The 22,272-nt window shown below is 34.1% G+C and overlaps 2 protein-coding genes across 3 annotated transcripts; both read left to right on the top strand.

The window, feature by feature from the left end:
- The first annotated feature begins 286 nt into the window (after window positions 1–286).
- On the top strand, window positions 287–5,920 carry LOC124824191 (putative UDP-3-O-acyl-N-acetylglucosamine deacetylase 1, mitochondrial). 2 transcript variants are annotated; one of them, XM_047296578.2, is made up of 7 exons: window positions 287–366; window positions 466–774; window positions 1,243–1,449; window positions 1,890–1,991; window positions 5,023–5,087; window positions 5,187–5,331; window positions 5,538–5,920. In XM_047296578.2, the coding sequence occupies exons 1-7, from the start codon at window positions 316–318 to the stop codon at window positions 5,586–5,588; spliced, it is 930 nt and encodes a 309-aa protein (XP_047152534.1). In that variant the 5' UTR covers window positions 287–315; the 3' UTR covers window positions 5,589–5,920. The 2 variants fall into 2 exon arrangements, with proteins under 2 accessions (XP_047152534.1, XP_087964378.1); XM_088108252.1 differs by having other exon boundaries at window positions 316–774.
- Window positions 5,921–8,633: 2,713 nt separating this feature from the next.
- On the top strand, window positions 8,634–20,870 carry LOC124824183 (E3 ubiquitin protein ligase RIE1-like). Its single transcript, XM_047296569.2, has 5 exons — window positions 8,634–9,433; window positions 12,037–12,156; window positions 18,648–18,780; window positions 18,869–19,027; window positions 20,346–20,870. The coding sequence occupies exons 1-5, from the start codon at window positions 8,946–8,948 to the stop codon at window positions 20,505–20,507; spliced, it is 1,062 nt and encodes a 353-aa protein (XP_047152525.1). The 5' UTR covers window positions 8,634–8,945; the 3' UTR covers window positions 20,508–20,870.
- The last annotated feature ends 1,402 nt before the right edge of the window (window positions 20,871–22,272 follow it).

Raw genomic sequence — 22,272 nt, 5'->3', positions numbered from 1 at the left:
TATTTGATCCTATTACTTATAAAATTATTTCTACTTACAATTCTAATGAAATTACTTCTACTTACAATCTGTTTATTTATTTTTAAAACAAAATAATTTTTTTTAATAAAAACAAATTTCAAAATCATATTATAATTTAAGAACTAAAAATATAATTAATTACATTTATTAGTATAATAATACTTTTATTACTTTTTTTTATCATAACAAAGTTTACCTCAAGTAATTTAAAACCAGTGTAAATATGAAAATGGAGACTGTGAGTGAAGACAAATTTGGACCATATAAGTGAGATTTTGACGTACAGAAGTAAAAATGTCAGTCTCCATCGCACTCAAGTCATCAAAACTTGTGTCATGGAAACCTGTTCGTGTTAATGTTTCTTATTACTGTTTGGTCCCAAATGCTTCAACGATCCACAAACGTAGTTTCTGTTACACTAACCTCTTCCACGCGCTTTTGCAGACGGGGCGTCTTCAGCAAACCCTAACGGGATGCGTAGAGAGGAACGGCGTGGGTCTGCACTCGGGGAAGGTTTCGTCGGTGAGGCTGTGGCCGGAGCTCGCTTCCCGAGGCAGGTACTTCGAATTTCGTTGCCGTTCGATTCCCGCCGCCGTCGAGTTCGCTCAGGTCTCGCCGCGGTGCACCTCTCTGAGCAAGGACGGGTTCCGAATTCGAACCGTGGAGCATTTGCTTTCGGCTTTGGAGGCTTCGGGTGTTGATAACTGCAGGATTGAGATTGAGGGTTTTGATGATAAAGAGATCGACGCCGAGGTAACGTTCTGGAAGCATTGTTTGGTTCCATGGAAAGAAGATGAATAGCCTGTTAAGTTCGTTGTTGAAACATTGAAATATTGAAAAATCGTTAAAATGAATCCTGAAAGGATATAAAGTTGGCTTAGTAGAAAAAAGTGAATCGGAGGGAGGGATAGGTGTGGGTTTGAGGCTCCCTAATAAAAATTAACTTATTGGCAATTCACGTTTCTAGATTAAAAGATAAATTAATCCCCTTAATAAATATTAATGAAATATATCAAGGTAGGTATGAAACTAATGGATTCATTTTAGGTTTACTGGATATGCTCCTTTGCTCTGCTTCATCATAAAATTGTTACAGGATTTCGTGCAAAATATTTGTGAATAAATTTTCTTTCCTCCCTTCCATTCCTGTTTATTGATTTCTTGTATTGTAATGAATAGTTTGTATTAGAAAATTATTAGTTTCAGTCGTTTCTCATACAGATTCCTATATTTGATGGGTCAGCAAGGGAATGGGTGGAAGCAGTGGAAGAAGTTGGTTTAGCGGTGGCCACTGACCTTGATGGCAATAGTGTTGAGAAAATGGCACCACATGTGAATGAACCGGTGTGTGCTTGGAGAAATGATTCTTTTGTCGCTGCATTTCCTTCTCCAGCGGTTCAAATAACTTATGGCATCGATTATCCGCAGGTAAAGATAGGTTAACGATACATTGGGTTGAGATCATAAAAGATTTCTTGGCATGCCATTTAGAGATTTCTCTCCTATAAGTTAAAATCAGTTTATCCACCACTACTTTTAAGAATCTCTGTCATCTAACTTTTCCAAAAGCAGGGGTGTATGAGTTGATTTTAACTCTTTGGTTCATTTTACCTCCATATTCTTCTCCAAGAAATACTTTTCAATGAGTTTATCGAGATTGTGGCTATGTGCTTTATGTGCTGTCAATTGTATATCCACAACAAATTAAAGCAATTGCATGTATCTTGTTCCCAAATAATGCTAGGTTACAAATATGTTAATATTTACATGGAAGTGATTTTTATTATACAATAAGGCCACATGTCTACTTTTTTAACCTTTGGTAGGTTTTGCATTGAATAATGGACAAACACATCTTCCTTTTGCAGGCACCTGTTATTGGCCGCCAATGGTTTTCTACTTACCCCTTGGATAATTTGGTTTATTCCATGGAGATAGCTTTGTCAAGAACCTTCTGCATTTATGAGGAGGTTAGTTCTGCAGTTTTTCCATTTATAATCTAGTTATTAACATGTTGGTTTGTTTCTACTACCATATATCATATAGTGGACAACCTGCTTAAGGTGTAAGATGTTACTTGTACGTGGAACTTGAACATTTCATATTAAGGTGAACTGGATATTTGAAATTGATAGTTGAATACCATGTTACTCCCATAGGGGGACACTCTCAAGTATTCAAAACTTATAGGAAGGTGGCTCGGTCCTTGTATTGGGTGGGAATGAAAAAGGTTGTCACAGATTTTGTGGCCGCTTGTATGGTGTGCCAGCAGCACAAATACCTAGCCTCGTCCCTATAAGGGTTGCTGCAACACTTGCCTATTCTGCAAGCCATATGGGAGGAAATAAGTTTGGATTTTATTGTGAGTTTTCCCAAATCTAATGGTTATGAAGCAGTGTTGGTGGTGGTAGATAGGCTCAGCAAATATGGACATTTTATTCCCATCAAGCATCCTTATTCGGCCAAATCCATTGCGAAGTTTTTGTGAAGGAGGTGGTGAAACTTCATGGCATTCCCTCATCTATAGTCAGTGATAGGGATTCCACTTTTCTAAGTTTATTCTAGAAGGAATTTTTTAGACTTCAGGGCACTAAACTGAAAAGCACAGCCTACCATCTGAAACCGATGGCAAAACGGAGGTTGTGAATAGAACTTTGGAAACATACTCAAGATGTTTTTGCTCCTAGTAGCCTAAGAGTTGGAGTTACGTTCTACCTTGGGTGGAATAATGCTATAACACTAGTTTTCAAGGGGCAGCCAAATGCATTCCTTTCAAAGTGGTATACGGGAGAGCTCTTCCGTCCTTAGCCTACTTCATGTCGAGAGAAACTACAGTAGAGGTGGTGGCACAAGAGCTTCAAAGCAGGGATGAAGCCCTTAAACAACTAAAGTATCACCTCACTAGGGCATAAGAGCATATGGTGAATTTTGCCAACAGGAAACGAAGGCCATCTTTGATTAAGGTGGGAGAGTGGGTGTTTTTGAAGATCATGCCACATAGACAAGCATCCATGCTAATCAGGTTACGCTCGAAACTAGCAGCCAAGTACTATGGTCCTTTCCAAGTGCTCAAACAAGTAGGACCCGTGGCCTTTCGATTACAGCTGCCAAAGACAACTTGCATCTGCCAAAGACAACTTGCATCCATCCCCTTTTCCATGTATCCCAACTCAAAAATAGTGGTAGGGGCACAACTGGCTGAGAAAGAGCTACCAGAAGACTTGTAAGTTATGGGGCCAATCTCACAAGGTGTTAGGGGAATCAGTACCACAAGTCCGGGGGGGGGGGGGGGGGTGGGGGTCAGAAGAAGCTACATGGGAGGATGAGGTGACTATAAGGGACCAATTCCCTGACTTTCACCTTGAGGACAAGGTTGTTGAAGACTCAGAGTATTGATAGAACTATGAAAGTTTACGTGAGAAGGAAGGGAAAAAATTACAAAGGGTTTGGGGAAATGGTTAGGCAGTTGGGGTTTCCTTAGGAGGTTTTCCGTTTTAAGGAGAGCGGGTGTCTGGGACAGACATGTTATTTTGTATCTTTGTAGTGAACAGGTTTGTACCTGTGAGAAGGGAGATTGTTCCCTTGGATGTTTTTGAACATTTTCTGTGATACCCACATGATAATACTAGGTCTTTCTGCTGTAAGTGTTTGTATTGTGTGTTCTGTCGTCTAAACAGAGGAGAGTCTTGGTTTCTTGTCACCAAGAAACCTATCACATTTGCTCTTTTACTGTCATACATCTCTAGGAAAATGTGTTTATCTAATTGTGTATGTTGGTGATATACTTATTAAAGGAAATGATGCTATGAAAATTACTCAGCTGAAAAGCCTTCATTTTTGCAAACACTTTCAAACCAAGGATCTTAGGAGACTTAACTACTTCCTAGGCATGGAAGGGCCTAACTCGAAAGAAGGTGTTGTGGTTTTTCAAAGGAAGTATGTGTTGGATATGTTGAAAGAAACATGACTTTTATATTGTAAACGCATGGATAGTCCTATGAATCCAAATAGCAGAATAGTGAGACCATCTCAAATCCAGAGAGATACAAAAGATTTGTGGAGAAACTTATTTATCTTACTGTTACTTGGCCTCACTTGTCTTTTGCTACTAGTGTGGTGAGTCAATTTATGCAAGCTCCTTGCATTGATCACTGGAATGTTGTACTTCACATTCTTAGCTACCTCACTAGGGGTCTAGGACAAGGTCTACTATATGAAGATAAGGAAATTACCTAAATATTTGAATGTTGTGATGCTGATTGAGTTGGGTCTCTTGTAGGATATGTTGTGTTTTCATTTGGAAATGCAAGAACAGAATGTTGTTGCTTGATCGAGTGTTGAAGTTGAATATAGGGAATGTTGTTGCTTGGAAAAGAATTACTGACTTGTGAACTTGTGCGGTGCGGATAAAACAGTGTCTCCAAGAACTGAAGTTTTGTGGAAATCAACAAATGATAATCAATTGTGATAATCAAAGAGCTCTTTACATTGCTTCCTACCCTGTGTTTCGTTAGAGGACAAAACACAGAAATTTACTCACATTTTTGTCATAGAAAAGTTGTTGTCCAAGGAGATTTGCGTGTTTGTTTGCTTCATTGATCAACTTGCAGACATTTTGATAAAATGCTTTAGATGAGTTCAAATTCAATTTATATGTTCCAAGCTTGGAAAATATAATTTGTATATTCCAGCTTGAAGGTGAGTGTTGGAGTAGTTTATATTATCTTCTAACCGAAAAGCCATTTTTGTGTTATATCTATATATGTAACCCAGTATCTAGGGGTTCCTTTTTTATTTTTCTCTTTTTCCTTAAGCTTCACATCCTTATATGTGTGAGGGTGTTTGTGCTTGTATAATGGACATAAATAAACAGTGAGATCCAAGTTAAGAACTCTTAAACACTTTTTCTCTTTAAGTAGTTATTTTCTTTAACGACTAGTAGTTGATATGTTTGATAGTATGCAACTAACATTGGATACCCTGGATTAAAATTTCTTGCAGATTGAGCCTATGCGCAATGCTGGACTTATCAAAGGAGGTTCTCTAGAGAATGCCATTGTATGCAGGTATATACTTGCTTCAAGCATGGATGATTTCCATGCTGCCAATTGTGCTTCTTAGCTTCTATGTTATTCACTTATAATTGGTACCATATTCTTTTGCAGTGCCAGTAAAGGTTGGTTGAATCCACCTCTGCATTTCAGAGATGAACCATGTCGTCACAAGATCTTAGACCTCATTGGTGATCTCTCGCTGGTTGCTCAATCGGGGAATCAAGGACTCCCAGTAGCACACATCGTAGCTTACAAGGTGTGTGTGCCTTTGGTTCTCTCATCAAAGTATTGTTTTCGTTTGTCAATTTTACTCTCACTGTCACAATCGATGACTTCGAAATATTTGTTAGTGTTTCTTTTGTTGATTATGTACAAAACAAAGCGTGGTATTAGTGATTTGAATTATGCTCTAGATCCGTGTTGTGAATGATTTTTAATGCGATTGATGTATGCTTGATGCAGGGTGGCCATGCATTGCATGCTGATTTGGCACGCCGCCTGATAATGAGTTGAAAGTCAAACATGTTGACAATGGTTGCTAGAAGCTGTTCTTTTAGGTGACTTCTGAGCTTCTCTGCAGAATGAAATTGTTATATCTGGATGAGAAAATTTTGCTAGATAATTATTTTTTATAGAAATTTTAAATGTTTTATACCAAACTATATTTTGTTTGGCTAATATTTTTTAAAAGAAATTGAAACTATAAAAACACAGGAAAGGACTGATTACTTAAAAGTGTATAATTTTAAATTCTAGATACAAAAAAAGTATTTAGTAACAATATATTTTTTAACCATTGGTATTAGATTTAATATTTATTGTGATTCATCTTCTCGCCTTTTCTACTTAATTATTTTTCACCTGAATAGTTAATGTATGTTAGTAAGTCTTCTTCCATAAAAGTAATGATTTAATAAAAAATTAAATATAATTAATAGAAGAGATAATATGAGGAGAGTTGTATATTTTCTTGCGAAGGAAATTAATTGAAAAGAATAAAGTAACAAAGAACATATGAATTTCTAAAAAGACTCTTATGTATAAGAAGAAAGTAAAATACAAATCAGAATTAAAGTTTAAAATATAAAATATAATTTACTGTAAAATGGTATATTTTTAAGGCAATAATAATATAGTCTAGTAATTGTGATTATAACAGGAAAATATCTTAATAGTTTTTAATCTTTTACCGAGTTACATAGAATAAGCATTTTTCAATAATATTTAAAAGAGTAATGATATTTTGACACACCTAATTTTTTTACATTTATTTGATACTATTATTTCTTATTTTTTACTCTTTTTTTTTAATACAAAAATTTATATTTTTATATCAAATGAATATAAAAGTATATCGTCATGTTATTACTCTTTTAACTAACACTTAAACAAAAAAACATAACCATAATATTTTTTCCTTAAAACAACCACGTAACAAACTCATTTTAGTTATTCTACCCAAGACACTCACGTTATAATAAATCTAACAAAGGATTTACCGTACCAAAATATTTCATAAAATAGCAAAAAATATGTAAGTATACGAGTATGCATAATAAAATTTTCTTGGTTTGTTCATATACTAAGTAGGGATGACAAAACACTTTGCAAACACGAGTATTCACGGATAAAATCTGCGACGGATAGTCACTATCCACAGATAACGGGTAGTGGGTGTTTTAATACTATCTGACCCGTAAATATTCGTTATCCGTAAAAAATAAAAAAATAATTTATATATATTTTTAATTAAATTTTAATTTATATTTAATTTAATTTAAATTATATTATATATATATATATATATATATATATATATATATTTAAATTTTATTTTAAAAATGTAATAATTTTTTTTTTTAATTTTTATGGGTATCTGCGGGTACCTGCGGGTATTTTAAAATATGCAGGTATTTTCTAAACGGGTATTTGTGCAGGTAGCGAGTCGGATAACCGGTATAGTTTTATCAAGAGTAGTGAATAAAGACAAATGGAACCTCTCAAGAGTTTTTGGAAGAGACTAGACGTAACTCAATTGGAGCAAACCAATATAAAAGTCTTGTGTTTATTGTTTTGTTCTATTAAATATCTTTTTGCTTTCATTATAAAAAGATAGCATCTGAACAAGTTGTTTAAATTATCTATTTTCATATATTCATTAGACGATGATTATATGAACTAAAACATGTGTGTGAATACACTTTTATTCAAACGTGAAGTACTTAAAGTTTTTTTTTTTAAAAAAACCTCACACTTCCTTCTATCACTATAATTTAAAGCTATACATGATTCTTTATGTGAAATCTGCCTAAACATTTCCTATGAAATCTAGCGTCTAAACACTACTCATTCACATTTATCAAACACTATGTTGCGAAAAGAATTTCAAAACACTATCCAAACTCCTCTTTTCTAGTGTTTTCTTATGACTTCATCACTTCATTGATTAATGACACTAATAATAATACCTTAACAAATTATTAAAATAAATCTAACAAATTAAATCTAATATACCAAATTTGAAAATTCATCGAGTACCTTAACCAGATTTCAAAATCTATTGATTAACTTAACTAGATTTTGAAATATAGTGACTTCCTAGACTAAATTTTGAAATCAAATAACTTCTTAAAACAAATTTGGAAATCCAATTAATTTTGAAATTTAGTAATTTTTTTTAATCAAATTTTAAAATTTAATAATTTTGTCAATTGAATTTTAAAATGCATTAACCTTTTAAACTTGTTTTCAACGTCCAATTTGTTTCCTAACAATTCGAAATGCAACATTAACGATGAAACATACTTAAACACTTATACTTTAATGTCAAATAAAAAAGATGAAAAATATAACTGACCACCAACAAAGGAATCAGTGCAAAAGTTAACACCGGAAGGACCACAAAAACATAAAGAATCACGAAGAGAATAAAGAATGAAGCAAAAGAAGGAAGCAAGTGAACTTGAGGTTCATAATTCAGATTTGAAATAGATAATGTAATTTAAAAATATTTTAAATTATATGATTTAAAATTTAAAATATAATTTTAGAATACTTAAACCATAATATATTCTTTACAAAAAACATACCTAATGTATAAATTAAAAAAGATAACAGCTTCACATATTTGAAAACAAAAACAATCCAAATATATTCTCAAAAGTTTATGTAATAAGAAGGTCTTATAGGATGAGAAAAAAAAAGTATAGAGACAGAAGAATAAATTACCACTAATCATTGGATTCTCACTACAAAAAAATCATTCTCCTTCATTAGTTATGACAACTGTTTTTGAAAATAATAAAAACCTAAAATTAGAAAATACTATTAAAATATATTTTTGAAAAAAGAATTTATATAAAAATACAGCATAAGCATTTTATGTTTTTCTGTTTGTAATTATGTTTTCAGTTTTTAGTTGAGTTTGTTTAATAGATAGTAGTATACATACTCATCTATAAGAAAAAAATATAAATAAAAAAATGAAATAATGCATTTGGTGAACAAAGGACACGTGTCCTTCACTCCATAGAATTGCACCACACACACCACACTCTCATTCTTCTCCAACTCTCGCCTCAAACCTTTCAACAACCGTTCTCTGAATCTACCTTTCAAAGCACAACTGAACAATTGCTTCCTTCTTCAAATTCTTCTCATTCTTCTTTTCAAAACCTAATCACACAACAAACTTTTCAATTTCATCTTCAAAAGCTTCATCAATTTTTTATTATTATATTTAATAAATTATTTTAATAACAATAATAATAGAAGTGTTATCATTCCCATTTCGTTTCAAACCTTTTCAATTTCAATTATTCAATCATGCATTGTCTTGTCTCTTCCTCTCTCTAGAGAGTTCGGCCAGCCATGTCATCACAGATACCTGCAGCGGAGGCGCCGCTGCTCCGCAACCGCCACGACGCCGCCAGAGCGCCGGCGCTAGCGCTCCTCCTCGGTCGAGCCGGCCGTCGAGGCCCCTCCATGCTAGTGAGGGAGACCGCTGCGCGCGAGCTCGAGGAGCGCCGCACGGACTGGGGTTACTCCAAGCCGGTGGTGGCGCTTGACATGTCGTGGAACATGGCCTTCGTGGTCGTCTCGGCCGCGATGCTCGCATGCACCATTAGCGAGCGGCCGAACTCGCCGATCCGCGTGTGGATCATCGGGTACGCGCTGCAGTGTCTTGTGCATGTGGTGCTCGTCTGGGTCGAGTACCGGCGTCGTAGCCGGATGGACTCGCGCCGCGGCCAGGGGACGCAGGACGTGGAGAGCCAGGCCGGCAGTGACAACGATGAGGGCGGCAACGACAGCGACAGCGACGTGGTGGATGGGAGCTCTGGCAATTCGTCTCGCTCCCGGTGCGTTCAATTCAATTCAATTTTGTTCGTGTTGACCTGAGTTCTTCTGTTTTTTTGGAATTGTTCCTCTTTTCTTGATGTTATGGGTTTGATTTTGAATTTCTTAATTTGACATCTGAGTGGGTTCAGCTCAGTTTTATTAGATTGTAGAGGTTTGATTTTGGTGAGGAGGGTTTTTCCTTTTCAAATGAAAGCATTTTTTTTCATTTACTTTCAACTGTTTGGATGCTAGGCTTTTGAGTTTGACTGTCGAACTCCGAAAAAAATTATGAATTATAGGGAGCTTTGGGGAAGTTAGCGCTTGCGTTATGTTGTGGAGGTGAAGGTAATTGTTTATGTGCCGGTTTGGTTCAGTAGAGTTGGTCAGATGAACATCGAGTTTCTTGTGCTTTTGTCATGTTTATATTCTGCATTTTAAGGTAGTCTTGTAAAGTTATTCTGAGAAATTTTCAAATGTTATGCTTTGAATTGTGATTAAGAGTTATGTAATTTTTATGATTGAAATTGATAGAACTGACATAGTGTCTTGAAGAGGCTCTTGATAACAAAATTTGGTTTGCCAGAGGTTGTGAACTAGAAATGTGAAAATGTTTTATTGATTAGTTAGGTTGAACTGGATGAGTGAAGGGTCATGAAGGGGCTATGTGCTTGTCCAATATCATGACGTGGACAATAGTAGTGATAAAAACTGGTTCAGTTTGAGTGGATATGAACATTGTTTATTGATGAAAAGAAAGAACACAATTTTTCTGGATATTTGAGAGATCCAGGACTCTACTTTGCTGCAGTACCGACTCTCCGTATGACTTGGCACTCCTCTCAACACCTCTCCCTATTTATAGGCAACACCGTTTATGTCTCTTAACTATTCTAGCTCTCAACTACACAAGCCTAATTACTTTAGGTGAATAGCCTGAGGCTGCTGGCCAAGCTGACCCCACCCAACAACTCAAAATAGATTTTACTCCTCCTGGATTAAACACAAATATTTGAATGCTCCAATGCTCCTCCTGCACCAAACAAATATTTGAATGCCCCCATTCTCCTCCATTGCGGCAAGCAGCTGCTGACGGGACCTATCATATTTGTCCCTAACATTTTGTTGAAATGAAAAAGCTTGTCATACCTGTACCGTAGGAATTTGTATATGATAGGGCGTATCCATATGTCTGAAAACATACATATTTTATTGTCTATTTTGGACTGGCTAGAGCTTACACATGCCAGCACTAGCTAGAGCATCCTCAGAATGAACAAATTACATAGCTATAGAGAACTGTTATGACTTTATGTGCTTCTTTAGTGCTAAAAAAGGGTTATTCAGCTGTCTTCTCTGGTTTGAATTTAATAATGCAGACCCTTTTGTTTAAACTATTAGCTATTGGCAATATTTGTATTGACTATATATTTTAATTGTTTCATTTTATTTCTACCTAATTAACTAGTTGAATAAAACATAGCATGTCTTTCCATTTCCTATTGTTTCAATTTTTTTTAGTATGCATATTGTATCAGGTATTTGTACCTGTCCATTTGAAACAACTCAGAACTTAATATTTAATGAACTTGGTTTACTGAGGTGGTATGAGAATCTCTTTGATTCAGCAGAGTAGTGTTCCATCCTTATTGCCACATTTCATTCATTAATTTACTTTTAGCTCAAGTTTTGGATGGATTAGTATTTTGTATTTATGGGCTTGTACTTGATAACAAATTTATAATAGTTGTTTCCCTGTAGGAGGTTTTATGTCATGGACTTCTTGATTATATTGGAGTACGCTATATTTATATAAATTAAGTTCTTTCAACATTAATTGATACATGAGTGACCAAGATAGCTAATAAAATGTTTCTTTCCTTCGTAGTGTGTGAGGATATATAGGCAATGAATTTTTCACTACATTACATTGTGGGTATAATTAGCTGTGGGTTTTCTTTTATCGTGCTGTTCCCCAGTCCCCAGGTTAACTGTAGGTTTTTACATGCAATTGCAATTAATTTTCACTTTTTGCCCCTTTATATCAGCCTTCTGGAATAAAAATTATCTATTCTAGCAATTATTTATTCTTTTTATTAACTGTGATAGATTCATTCTTGGCCCTAATTAATATGTGATAGAGGACTAATTGTTCTTTTTCTGCTGAAAGCTTGAGTACTTTTGATCCTCCAACCATGGGTAGTTAAAAAATGGTATAAATTTCTGTCGCTATTATGTTGTATACTAAACGAGGATTAGTCACAATAGCTGGCAAAAAAATTGTAGTACATGTCTGGTAATATTGGAAGAATTTATGGTTTTCAAATGGGTTTCAGCAAATGGAATTCTTCCGTTGATATTTTTGGCTAGAAAATTTGCCTGACATGATGGTGCACTGTGAGGACTAACCACGGCCCACAGGATAGAACTATTATTAACTTTAGGAAAAGGAAATAAAATGTCTGTTCTTATGTTAAATACCCTAGCTGATGAAGCATGTTAATCTACTATAGTCTTATATGTTGTTAGGCTTATTAATACTATATTTTACTTCATACTTCTTTGGACTGTGTTATATAATTAATTAATATTTGATGACACCAATTTTTTATTATTTAAAATACAGGTTCACAAAACGATGTGAATCATTAAATACTGGGGTTTCATTCCTTTGGTGGATAGTGGGCTTTTACTGGGTTGTCTCTGGTGGTGATATACTTCTGCAAGATGCCCCACGATTGTATTGGTGAGCCTTTATTTCAACTTCTAAAATAATATTTGTATATTAATTTTGATATTCTGATATCTTTCTATGCATGTTGATTCACATATACAGAACATATGATATTTTCTATATGTTTGGGTACCTGAACAATGCATAGAAATGAGATCATTCACCTTTTCTCTTCTGTTTTTTGGGCTGATGGGGAATATTCTGATATCTTTCTATGCATGTTGACTCACATATACGAATCGGATGATATTTTCTATATCTTTGGGTACCTGAACAAGTTCCTTCTCATTTATTTCTTTTGAATAACAAAAGGATGGAGATTCCTTTAGAACCTATTGTTTTTAAGAGTCTACTAGCAGCTCCCTTAGCATCTAGTGGCTAATCTTTAGCCATGTGTTCCATTTGATTAATGTTACAAGAAGGCAACCTAGTACTACAAAAAACTCTTGTTCTAGTGGGATTCCACAAAAGGGTCCGACCTTGTCTAAATTGAAATTATGGTCACAGTCGTGGTTAGTGCGGATTGTGGCCGAGGCAGTGTGAAATTATTTTGTGTGCATGAAAGCAAACATATAATAGTTTTGCAATTATTCTACTTATTTATATATCCTTTATCTTTATCTGTTGCGGTTGCGGGAGAAACTGTTACAACAATAATGCAGCTGCAGTTGCAGTTGTGAACTGCAATTTAAAACCGTGGGTCCAATCTATTATTGGGTTGTAACTATTAATTAACGAAAGTATAAATTGCAAGTGTGAGAAAATGGAGAGGGTAGTTTATTATCTTGGATAGAAAATGAGGTGGAAGTGGCAGACCTCTTGAAGAACCTCTTACTAAGTTGTATTCTTACTTTCCACTAGGAGTGGGCAAAATTAATTGAATTGCATTGAACTATCAATTAACTGCACTATATTGAACCAAAAAAACTGAATTGTTTACAATAAAAACTGAATTGTACTAGTTTATAGTTTAGTTTTAGAAAACTGAACCTTTAAAGTTATAATTCAGTGAAATACTCATTAACTTAAAACTAATTCATTCTATACTTTTTACTTGTTTGAGAGTCTCTAAAGTTGCAGTTTATTTTGGCTAGTACCGATTAGACCAAACTTTGGTCGGAGTCAACTAGGCTGAATTTGGTCGATTTTTGGCCAAAGTTGACTTGCCGAATTCCGCCGATTTTCGACAAGGGCCGACTTAGTCGAATTTTGGTTGGGACTGACTCGACTGAGTTTCGGCAGTGCTCGACTTGGCCGAATTTGGCCAATTTTTGGCTGCGATTGACTTAGCCGAATTCGATCAATTTTCAATCAAGACCATCTAGACCATTCGTGGTCATCCAGGCCGAATTTTGTTGATTTTCAACTAGTGCCGACTCAGTTAAATTCGGCCAATTTTGATCGGGATCAACTCATGATAGACTGAACTAAGTTTCGATCATGGTTGTCCTAGTTGAATTCGGTCGGTGCCAACTCGACCAAATTTGGCTGATTTTCTGTCAGAATTAAATCGAGTGAGTTTTGACCATGGCTGTTCCAACCAAATTTGTCCGATTTTTGACCGGGGTTGACTTGGTCGAATTTCGGTCTCGACCGACTTTACTGAGGTTCGTCTGTGGCCTTCTTGGCCTAATTCAATCGATTTTAGGTTGAGGTTGACTCGATTGAGTTTCGATTATGCCTGTACCGGTTGAATTCGACCGAATTTCGGCCTCGACTTGTTTCAACATTTTGCCTTACTTGGCCTATTTCAACCTTTGGTCTAACCCGACTCATCTCAACTTTTTAATGTTGTTGCTTATGGTAGAACCTATATTATGAATGAAGTGGGTAAATACTACCTTTTTTAGTTTTTTAATTCAAAAATATTGCAGTTTGGATCAAAATTATTGTAGTTTTAGTTAAAAAATTGTGCAAAAACAGGTTAAGGTACATAGCAGTTCAGTTCATATTACAGTTCAGGCAAACTAGATTTTGGTTCAGTGCAACTTTTAATAGGGCAGTTCAGCGCAATTCATTTTGCCCACCCCTACTTTCAACATCAAAGTTGAGCCACAATCCTACACGGGTGAATTGAAATCGAAGCAACTAAGATTTCCATTCATTTTGTTTTTTCTGTATTGTTTGTATGATTTAGTCCATCTATTTTTCTTTATTATATAATAGAAATATTGAATTATTATTGAACTAAGACTATTATGCTATAATGTTATGCATGCATGTCTTTAATAGAATTTGTAATATTATTACAAGTTAAGTCTATTAGTTGAGTATATGAAAGCTCCACGAGTTTATGCTGGCTTTGAACAACATTGGTTATGATAAGGCATCGATATAGGGATACAAGGAATTGTCTAAAATTCAAGGTATAATATATCCATTTCATAAGCCTATGAGATGGAGTAATCCTTTTTGGTGAAAGCCAGAAATAGCTCTGTGATAAAATAAAAATAAGAGTAAATTGCACTTACACTTCCCTGATGTCATGCTTTTAATAAAGTAATTCTATTAATAAAGTAACAGTTGTACTCCTTATTTTATTTATATGAAAATAATATAATAATAAGTTAATAAATTTAATCACATATTTTATAGTTATTTCTTTACTTTATATTAAATAATGTTTTCTAAAATATAACTTTTATATTTTTACAAGACAATTTAGTGACAGTAAATATCTATGATACTTTTAATGTATAATACTTTTATTATTCAATTTTTTGTTTATAAAAAATTCTTTATTTTATACTTCAAAACTTCATATTTTAATTTTCATGATTTTTTTAGTAAAGGGAAGTGCAGCTTTGTGAGGAAGGGAAATATTGAGAGAGAGAAATGTGTATTATAGAAGGGAATTTAGAAATAAAGGGTTATGTAGTTAGTTGTTTTGGGAGAGAGACTTTCTCAGAAAGTCAGTCTATTTGTTAGGGGTCTTTCTTTTTTAGTTTTGAAAGTCTTGGACTTTGTTAACAGGGAATATCCTGTGGGAAAGGGAAGTTTTTCTTTTGTAAACATTGTTCTTTTACAGCTAATAGTGAATCAGTACATTTGTGGGTTTATCTTTGGTTCTTTTCTCTCCTGTTCTTTCATCACTATTTCTAGGTGCCTAATAGTTTGGTCCAACCTGCTGGATCAAATCAAGGGATCATCATGGAGAGTCGGATAAGCACTTTGGAGAAAGGGGACAGTGAACAAGTAAAAATGGTGGCAGAATTAAAGATGGATATATCCAATGTTAAAGATAGTCTGTCAGAAATGAAAGAGCTTCTTCAGGAAATTAAGTAAGGAGGAGAGAAAACTCGGTCAATGGAGATGATAGGAAGGAGTAAAGATGTGTACAGGAGAAAAAATTAGATGAAGAGGGTGCTGAAACACGGAGACCTTGGACGAAGAGGGTGGAACTGCCCACTTTCGAAGGTAATGATCCTCTAGGATGGATAATTTTAGCAGAGAAGTTTCTTGAACTGCACAATTTCAATCAAGAGGAAAATTTGCGATTGGCTCTTATGAGTATGGAAGGTAATGCTCACCATTGGTTTATGTTTTGGTGTTAGAAGAACAAGAACCCATCTTGGGAGGAATTTACAATGGCTTTGAGTAGAAGATTTGGAGGCAATGAATGCAACACTGTCTACGAAAAATTAGCAGCTATACGGCAACATGAAAAGGTTGAAGACTACAACAAGTTACTCAAACTTCAGAAGATCAGATGTTGGGGTATTTCTTTGCAGGGCTGCAACCAAATGTTCGGAATCAGATCCGTCCACTTGATCCTAAGGATCTGATAAGAGCTATGGAGATCGCTCATGATATAGAAGAAGCTATGAAAGAGTCATGTCAGATTGGAGGACCTTCTTTCAGAAATAATGTATCTGATTTTTGGTACCAAGGAGGAAGAGGGGTGGTGTCACTAGCTGAAACAGTCAAGAATAATAGTAGTACGCGGGCACCAACCAACACCCAAGGATCAAGAACCAAGAGTCAAGAACAGGAGGTAATGGTAATGCGGGTTTTAGAAACAGGGGAACTCAAAATTTGCCATATCCTGAATATGTTAGGAGAAGGGAAGAGGGAATGTGTTTTCATGCGGAGGGGCTTACAGTCCCGACCACAAATTTCCAGAGAAAAATTTAAGGGTGGTCATATAATATTAGCCAAAGATGAAGAAACAGGGGAAATAATGGATAATAGGCTGAGTGAAGTAGGGAAGCTGATGGAGAGGAGTCGGGAGGAAAATATTGACTAAGATTGTCAATATTTAGACTTAGCCATTTTCTTTGCAGGAGGCATGACCCAATCTCACTCCATGAAGATGCAGGGAAAGGTAAGAGGAAGACCCGTGTTGGTGTTGATTGGTAGTGGGACGAGTCACAACTTTATTTCTTGGGAGTTGGTGCGGTTACCTGTTCTACCACCAGTGGAATCTACTCCACCTTATGGTGCCAGATTGGGAGACAGATACAGAAAACAGACACAAAATATTGTAGGGATGTAGAAGTGCAGATGGACGAATACAAGGTTAAGGAGACATTTTTCTTGTTTGAACTTGGAGGAGTAGATTTAATTTTGGGTGTAACATGGCTGGCAACGTTAGGAGATGTTAAGGTGAATCGGAAGACTTTATCAATGAATTTCTGCATGCAAGGCCGACCAATCAAAGTTAAAGGTTTGGCAAAAACTTGGGTGACCCCACAAGTTTTGAGAAAAGAATCCGAAATTGAACTGTTTTCTATTATATGGGAGAAGCAGACCCAACAAGATATTAAGCTTGAGTTGCTGAAGAAATATGTTAAGTTATAGAAAAGCACTTTCCATAAGGGATGCTGCAAAGCAGAGGGAGAGATCCTTTCTTGTAGTGAAGCTAAGGGATGATGAAAATAATTTATTAGATTCAAATTCTTCAAGTATGGGAAACTGCAGTGAGCTGAATGTGGTTCCACTTTGGATGAGCCACACAACAGTAATAAGTAACATCTGTCCCCTTAGTTGCAACAACTGTCCGAGTAAGCGCAACAACTGTCCACTAATCTCTCTCCCCCAAATGCGACATCTGTCCCACTAACTCAAAGCTACATTAATTCTTTCATCACTATTTCTAGGTGCCTTACAAAATTCTCCTAAAAATATAGTTTCCTTAAAACTAGTAGGGCCATAAGAAACATGTATTCTAGTTGGTTCTAATTTAGGACCTACTTGATAAAATAAAAAATAAAAAAACGAAGATTCCTAATTATTAGGGTCTTATCTACAAAATTTCCTAATTAACAAGATATGGATCTGAAATCAGCATTCTGTTATCCAGATCTAGGATAGTTAAAAGGGATAAACTGAAATAAATCAAAATTTAAATTTAGAGATTTGATAACCCTATTTAGTGGCCCACATCACCTTGATATGTTAACATATGTACAATAGGTATTTGTCATTTTAGTCCATACGTGATTATACCAATGGTTGATATCAAACTTAAAAGAAATTAAAAAAAAAACCGTATTCATATATGTATCCTTTGCCCTTATCAGCTAGAATGACTGAATCCATTTTCTGTACTGATTTTTTGTGTGCTGTCCTCTTTGCCACATCTTCAAAACACACTGATGTTAGTATACCAAAAAGATTTTTAATATATTTTAAAATGTTAAAATCGGTGTACATCAGCATATTTTAAAGGCACAACAGAAGACAATACAAAAAAATTCAGTAGAGAATTTAAATTCTAGTATGACCATGTCACAAGAAGTACATATTTTTCCCAACCCATGTTAGAATGTTGCAAAAAAGCATCATTAGTCCTATTCAAAAGAATTCTTGGCTCTATATGCTTGTCTTCTATTTACAACCACTTTGGGGATATCAAGGAAAATAGAGCTGTATGTAACTATAGTCCTGTTCAGTTATAGGTACCAGATGCATCAGTCAATAAAATTTTAATAAAATAAGAGACAATTGGAGGATAGTTCTCGGATACATGTATTTAGAAGTATTGTATCAAAGGATTATCATAAATGTATTGGTTGATGTGGTTGTGCCTCAGCTTGCGAGCATTGTTTCAAATACTAGTATCCGAAATGTATCAATCAATAAATTTTAGTAACTTAAAAAAATTCCAGGGTACTTCTTTGATATGTATTTAGGAGCCTCATAAGTGTATCAGTGTTTAATATGGATGTGATCCCAATACTTTGCCATTATAAGTATGTGTACTTGGGGATTCCACATTCAAGACCAAAAATAATTAAGCGTTATGAATTATTTTAATCCCCATTAATCCTAATTTTGAATATTTTTAAATTTAAAAGTTTCAAACACATTTTTATATTGTATTTTTATTTTTTATCTCCTATAAAATAATCTATCAAGTCAAGCAATATTTTCATTTTCTTTTACATATATTCATGAATATTTGAATGTTTGGATACTTGCTAATTCTTTTTGAAAAATTATTTACTGAATTTTGTGAATCTTGTTAGCATCAATGACAAAAATCTGTTTTTGTTCTACAGGTTATCTGTTGTCTTTCTGGCATTTGATGTCTTTTTTGCCATCTTTTGTGTTGTCTTGGCGTGCTTGATTGGTATTGCTCTTTGTTGTTGTTTGCCCTGCATCATTGCTATTCTCTATGCGGTTGCAGGACAGGTATGAATTAAAAATATTTTAGACCGACTCAAATATTTTGAAGTTATGAACCTTCTAATTTTTCTCCTATTGTTCTGGAATAACACAGGAAGGTGCGTCAGAAGCAGATCTTAGCATACTTCCAAAATACAGATTTCGAATACTAAGCAATGAGGATAAGCCCAGTGGCGGAGCTGGATCAATGGTTCCCATAGAAACCAGCAGCGCTTACTTGGCAAATGAACGATTGCTTTTACCAGAGGATGCGGTATGCTCTTCTCAAATTCTATTCATTTTTGTCTCACATTCCATCACTTCTATGAACTAGAAATTGCCGGTTATTTGATTTTCTATTTCGTTCAATGCACAAAGATTTGTACCTTGTTGCTTCTTGTACTGGTGTGAGTCTGGTTAAACAGGGGAAAAATAATAAATGCAATCATCTAAGCACTGAAATTGACTTTCACAACTTCAAATAGTTGCTCCATGGCTGCTTACTTTGGTCCGTATTTGTGTGCTAACTCCTAAAGTTCATGATATTTTAGAAATTTGGGAGGTAATTGATGTAGGTTCAAAATTTTAGTTCAAATAGCACCTGAACACATGGTATGATTGTATTTTTTTTTCTCGAATTTAATGTGTTTAGTTTAGAAAGTACAAAGAGGTTGGGGTAAAAATATATTTATATGAAAGAAAATAATTTACTCATCATGGACTACTATGAACGAAGTCCCAAGAAAATTGAAAACATCTATATTTTAATTGAGACAGCTGCAAACACATAAGATTGTTTCAATAATGGTTTATTTTATAGTCGCTTGTCATTATATTTGATTGTAATCGGTATTATTTTTTGTTTGAGTAAATTTGTTGAAAAAGCGGTTTTAAGAAAATTTATATGTTTGGATGCAACAAAGGAAATAGCTTTTACATAAGAAGTATGTATGAAGCTAAAAAGGAAAAAGGTTGTTAGGAAGTCGTTGTAAGATACAAATTTTCGTATGACGAAGATAATTTATATATAGAGAAAAGCTTTTTACAATTTCAGTTACTTTTCCGAACACAACTTATTCTCTGAAAAGATCGCGGAAAAATTTCAGCTTTCCTAAACGTGCTCTAAATGAACATATTAGCTGCTTTTATAGTACTCTTTTTGCCCCATTCTTCCGAGTTCTTATGAGTAAAGGAGGAAGTGTAGACTTTGACACTTATCAAAGATGAAGTCACCAAGGAAATAATAGTAATTAAACAAGAGGGTTAGCAAAAGAATCTGTTATTAGGTGCAACTTTTTTGCACAGATGGTTTTAGTGAAGATTTTGCTAAACTATTCTTGAAGGAGAAATCTAGTTGAAGATGTATGTAGGATTGAACTCTTCTAGGATGTTGCTTAGTGTCTTTTTGTTATTATTATCATTCAATATTCCAGCTTGTCTATCCCTTTACAGATTAAATTTTCTTCATTACATAAAAAATAATTTACCTTAAAAGAAAAACTTCATCCGTGGACTGTTAAAATATGGTCTGCTAAGATTCGAGTTTCGATTTTCAGGAGCCAAATTTATTAATATTTGCTGTTGCTTTTCAGGAATGCTGTATTTGCCTCTGTTCATACGAAGATGGAGCAGAGCTCCATGCTCTTCCTTGCAACCATCATTTTCATTCTTCATGCATAGTGAAATGGCTGAAGATGAATGCTACTTGTCCTCTCTGCAAGTACAATATTCTCAAGGGAAACGAACAGGTTTGACAGAAAGTGAAGAACCTACCAACTACCAACTGGTTATTTTAACGGCTGTTGTTTAATATGTATATATAGTTTCAAAACAAAACTCGCTGTGTAGAGTTTTAGCTGTGTCTGTAGAGAAAAAATAACATTTATTTATAAGATAACAAATGTAGTCTACTCAGCATTATTTCGTCCTTTGTTAGTTTCAGTTGAAAGTTGTCCACTTTATATATTGTTTATTACTTTTCTGATGGAAACTAGATTGTTTTACTAGATTGTTAAACTAAACCTTTTATTTGTGTAAATTCAGATCAGGTATCCCATATGAACTATAAGATTTATCCATACTGTTTAATGTAAAGTTTGTGCCATGTTTCTTTGTTACGCTATGAAAACTACTCAGAAAGAATGCTATTTAATGACTTACATGATTTTCATATTGAGAATGAAAAGATTGAAAGTAAAAAGTCTTGTCTAATGTAAATATTTAGAAAAATGTAAGAGCTATACTATGCTATTTATTGGATACTAATTGGTACGGCTTTGCTACCAACATTATGTACCATTATACTTATATTAAGTGTATTTTTTTTCTCTACTAGTGTATTTTTTAGACATCCTTACATTTGAACCTATCTCTTTTCTATAAGCATTTGCACTGTTTATTATTAATTGTTTTCCTCCTTTTGTTTATTAATGAATGCCAGCTCTACAATCCCAGCTTGATGTCGCTCTACTATTACAATGACTAAAACTATGGCTTTTGACTAACAGTTTCCCAGACAGTAATTTAATTAATTTCTGTCATACTCGTCTTGCAATGTTTTTCCTTTTTGCCTTTTTGATAAGGTAACTTCATTCATTATTGGAAAATATTGATTCTTTTTTATGATTATTCAACTGATGGAAATAAGTGGACTACATTTAGATAAGAATGAAAATGAGTCAAGTGCCATTTATTGGACAAAAGACCGAAATAAAAGTGAAGTAGTTTTAATTAACTATCCTTCTCATTCACGTTTTCAAACCAAATGGCAAATTTAAAAAATAAAGATAATTTATCTCTCACACACTTCAATAGGTTATAAACAATAATTATAGTAAGTCATGCTAAAATATGCTTCTTGAAAACTCTCTGATGAAGAATACTTATGTGTTTGATAGCAAGTGCTCTTTAAAGAAAAAAAAACCAAGACAAGAATTTCTCGAAGACCAACCATTTCAAATATTTAAATATTAATGTTATATATAAAATAATAACGACAAACCAATTTGTTATCTAATTAAGAATTATTTTTTTTATAAGGAAAAACTAATAACCCAATGTTTATGCAATAAATAAATACAGAATCATAAGGGTCACATGTCCATATGTTCACTGAAGGGGCAAATTTCAACTCTCCCCAATTGTACATATCACAAGTCCTTACAATAGTCAATGTACAAAGAAACCAAGTAATTTATATTTCTTATATAACACCACCAACTTTGTAAACAGAAGGTGGCCACACTAATTATTAAATTATGTATCATTCACTTTCTTCATATGGTTCAGAACCCAGAAAATATATATATATATATATATATATATATATATATATATATATATATATATATATATATATATATATATATATATATATATAATTAACATACATATAGGTTCAAACAAGATTTTTATATGGAATAAAAAAGGAATTATGAACAAGAAATCACAGAAACTTTTTGGTTTTAGAACCAAGACACGAATAACATAAAAAGTTAATTTTTTTTAGATTAATTAAAT

Source organism: Vigna umbellata, chromosome 3 (genome assembly GCF_029865625.1).
Source record: "Vigna umbellata cultivar VRB3 chromosome 3, Vumbellata_1.0, whole genome shotgun sequence".
Lineage (NCBI taxonomy): Eukaryota > Viridiplantae > Streptophyta > Magnoliopsida > Fabales > Fabaceae > Vigna > Vigna umbellata.
Note: the sequence above shows the minus strand (reverse complement) of the source record. Positions and strands in the feature narration are given on the sequence as shown.

Bases quoted from the DNA above. Each gene is read 5' to 3' on its own strand.
- LOC124824183 (XM_047296569.2), top strand. From the start codon at position 8,946: ATGTCATCACAGATACCTGCAGCGGAGGCGCCGCTGCTCCGCAACCGC. The intron at 12,157-18,647 runs GTGAGCCTTTAT...TTTGTTCTACAG, and splicing joins GATGCCCCACGATTGTATTG to GTTATCTGTTGTCTTTCTGG. The intron at 19,028-20,345 runs GTATGCTCTTCT...GTTGCTTTTCAG, and splicing joins TGCTTTTACCAGAGGATGCG to GAATGCTGTATTTGCCTCTG.
- LOC124824191 (XM_088108252.1), top strand. From the start codon at position 316: ATGTCAGTCTCCATCGCACTCAAGTCATCAAAACTTGTGTCATGGAAA. The intron at 1,450-1,889 runs GTAAAGATAGGT...TTCCTTTTGCAG, and splicing joins ATGGCATCGATTATCCGCAG to GCACCTGTTATTGGCCGCCA. The intron at 5,332-5,537 runs GTGTGTGTGCCT...TGCTTGATGCAG, and splicing joins CACACATCGTAGCTTACAAG to GGTGGCCATGCATTGCATGC.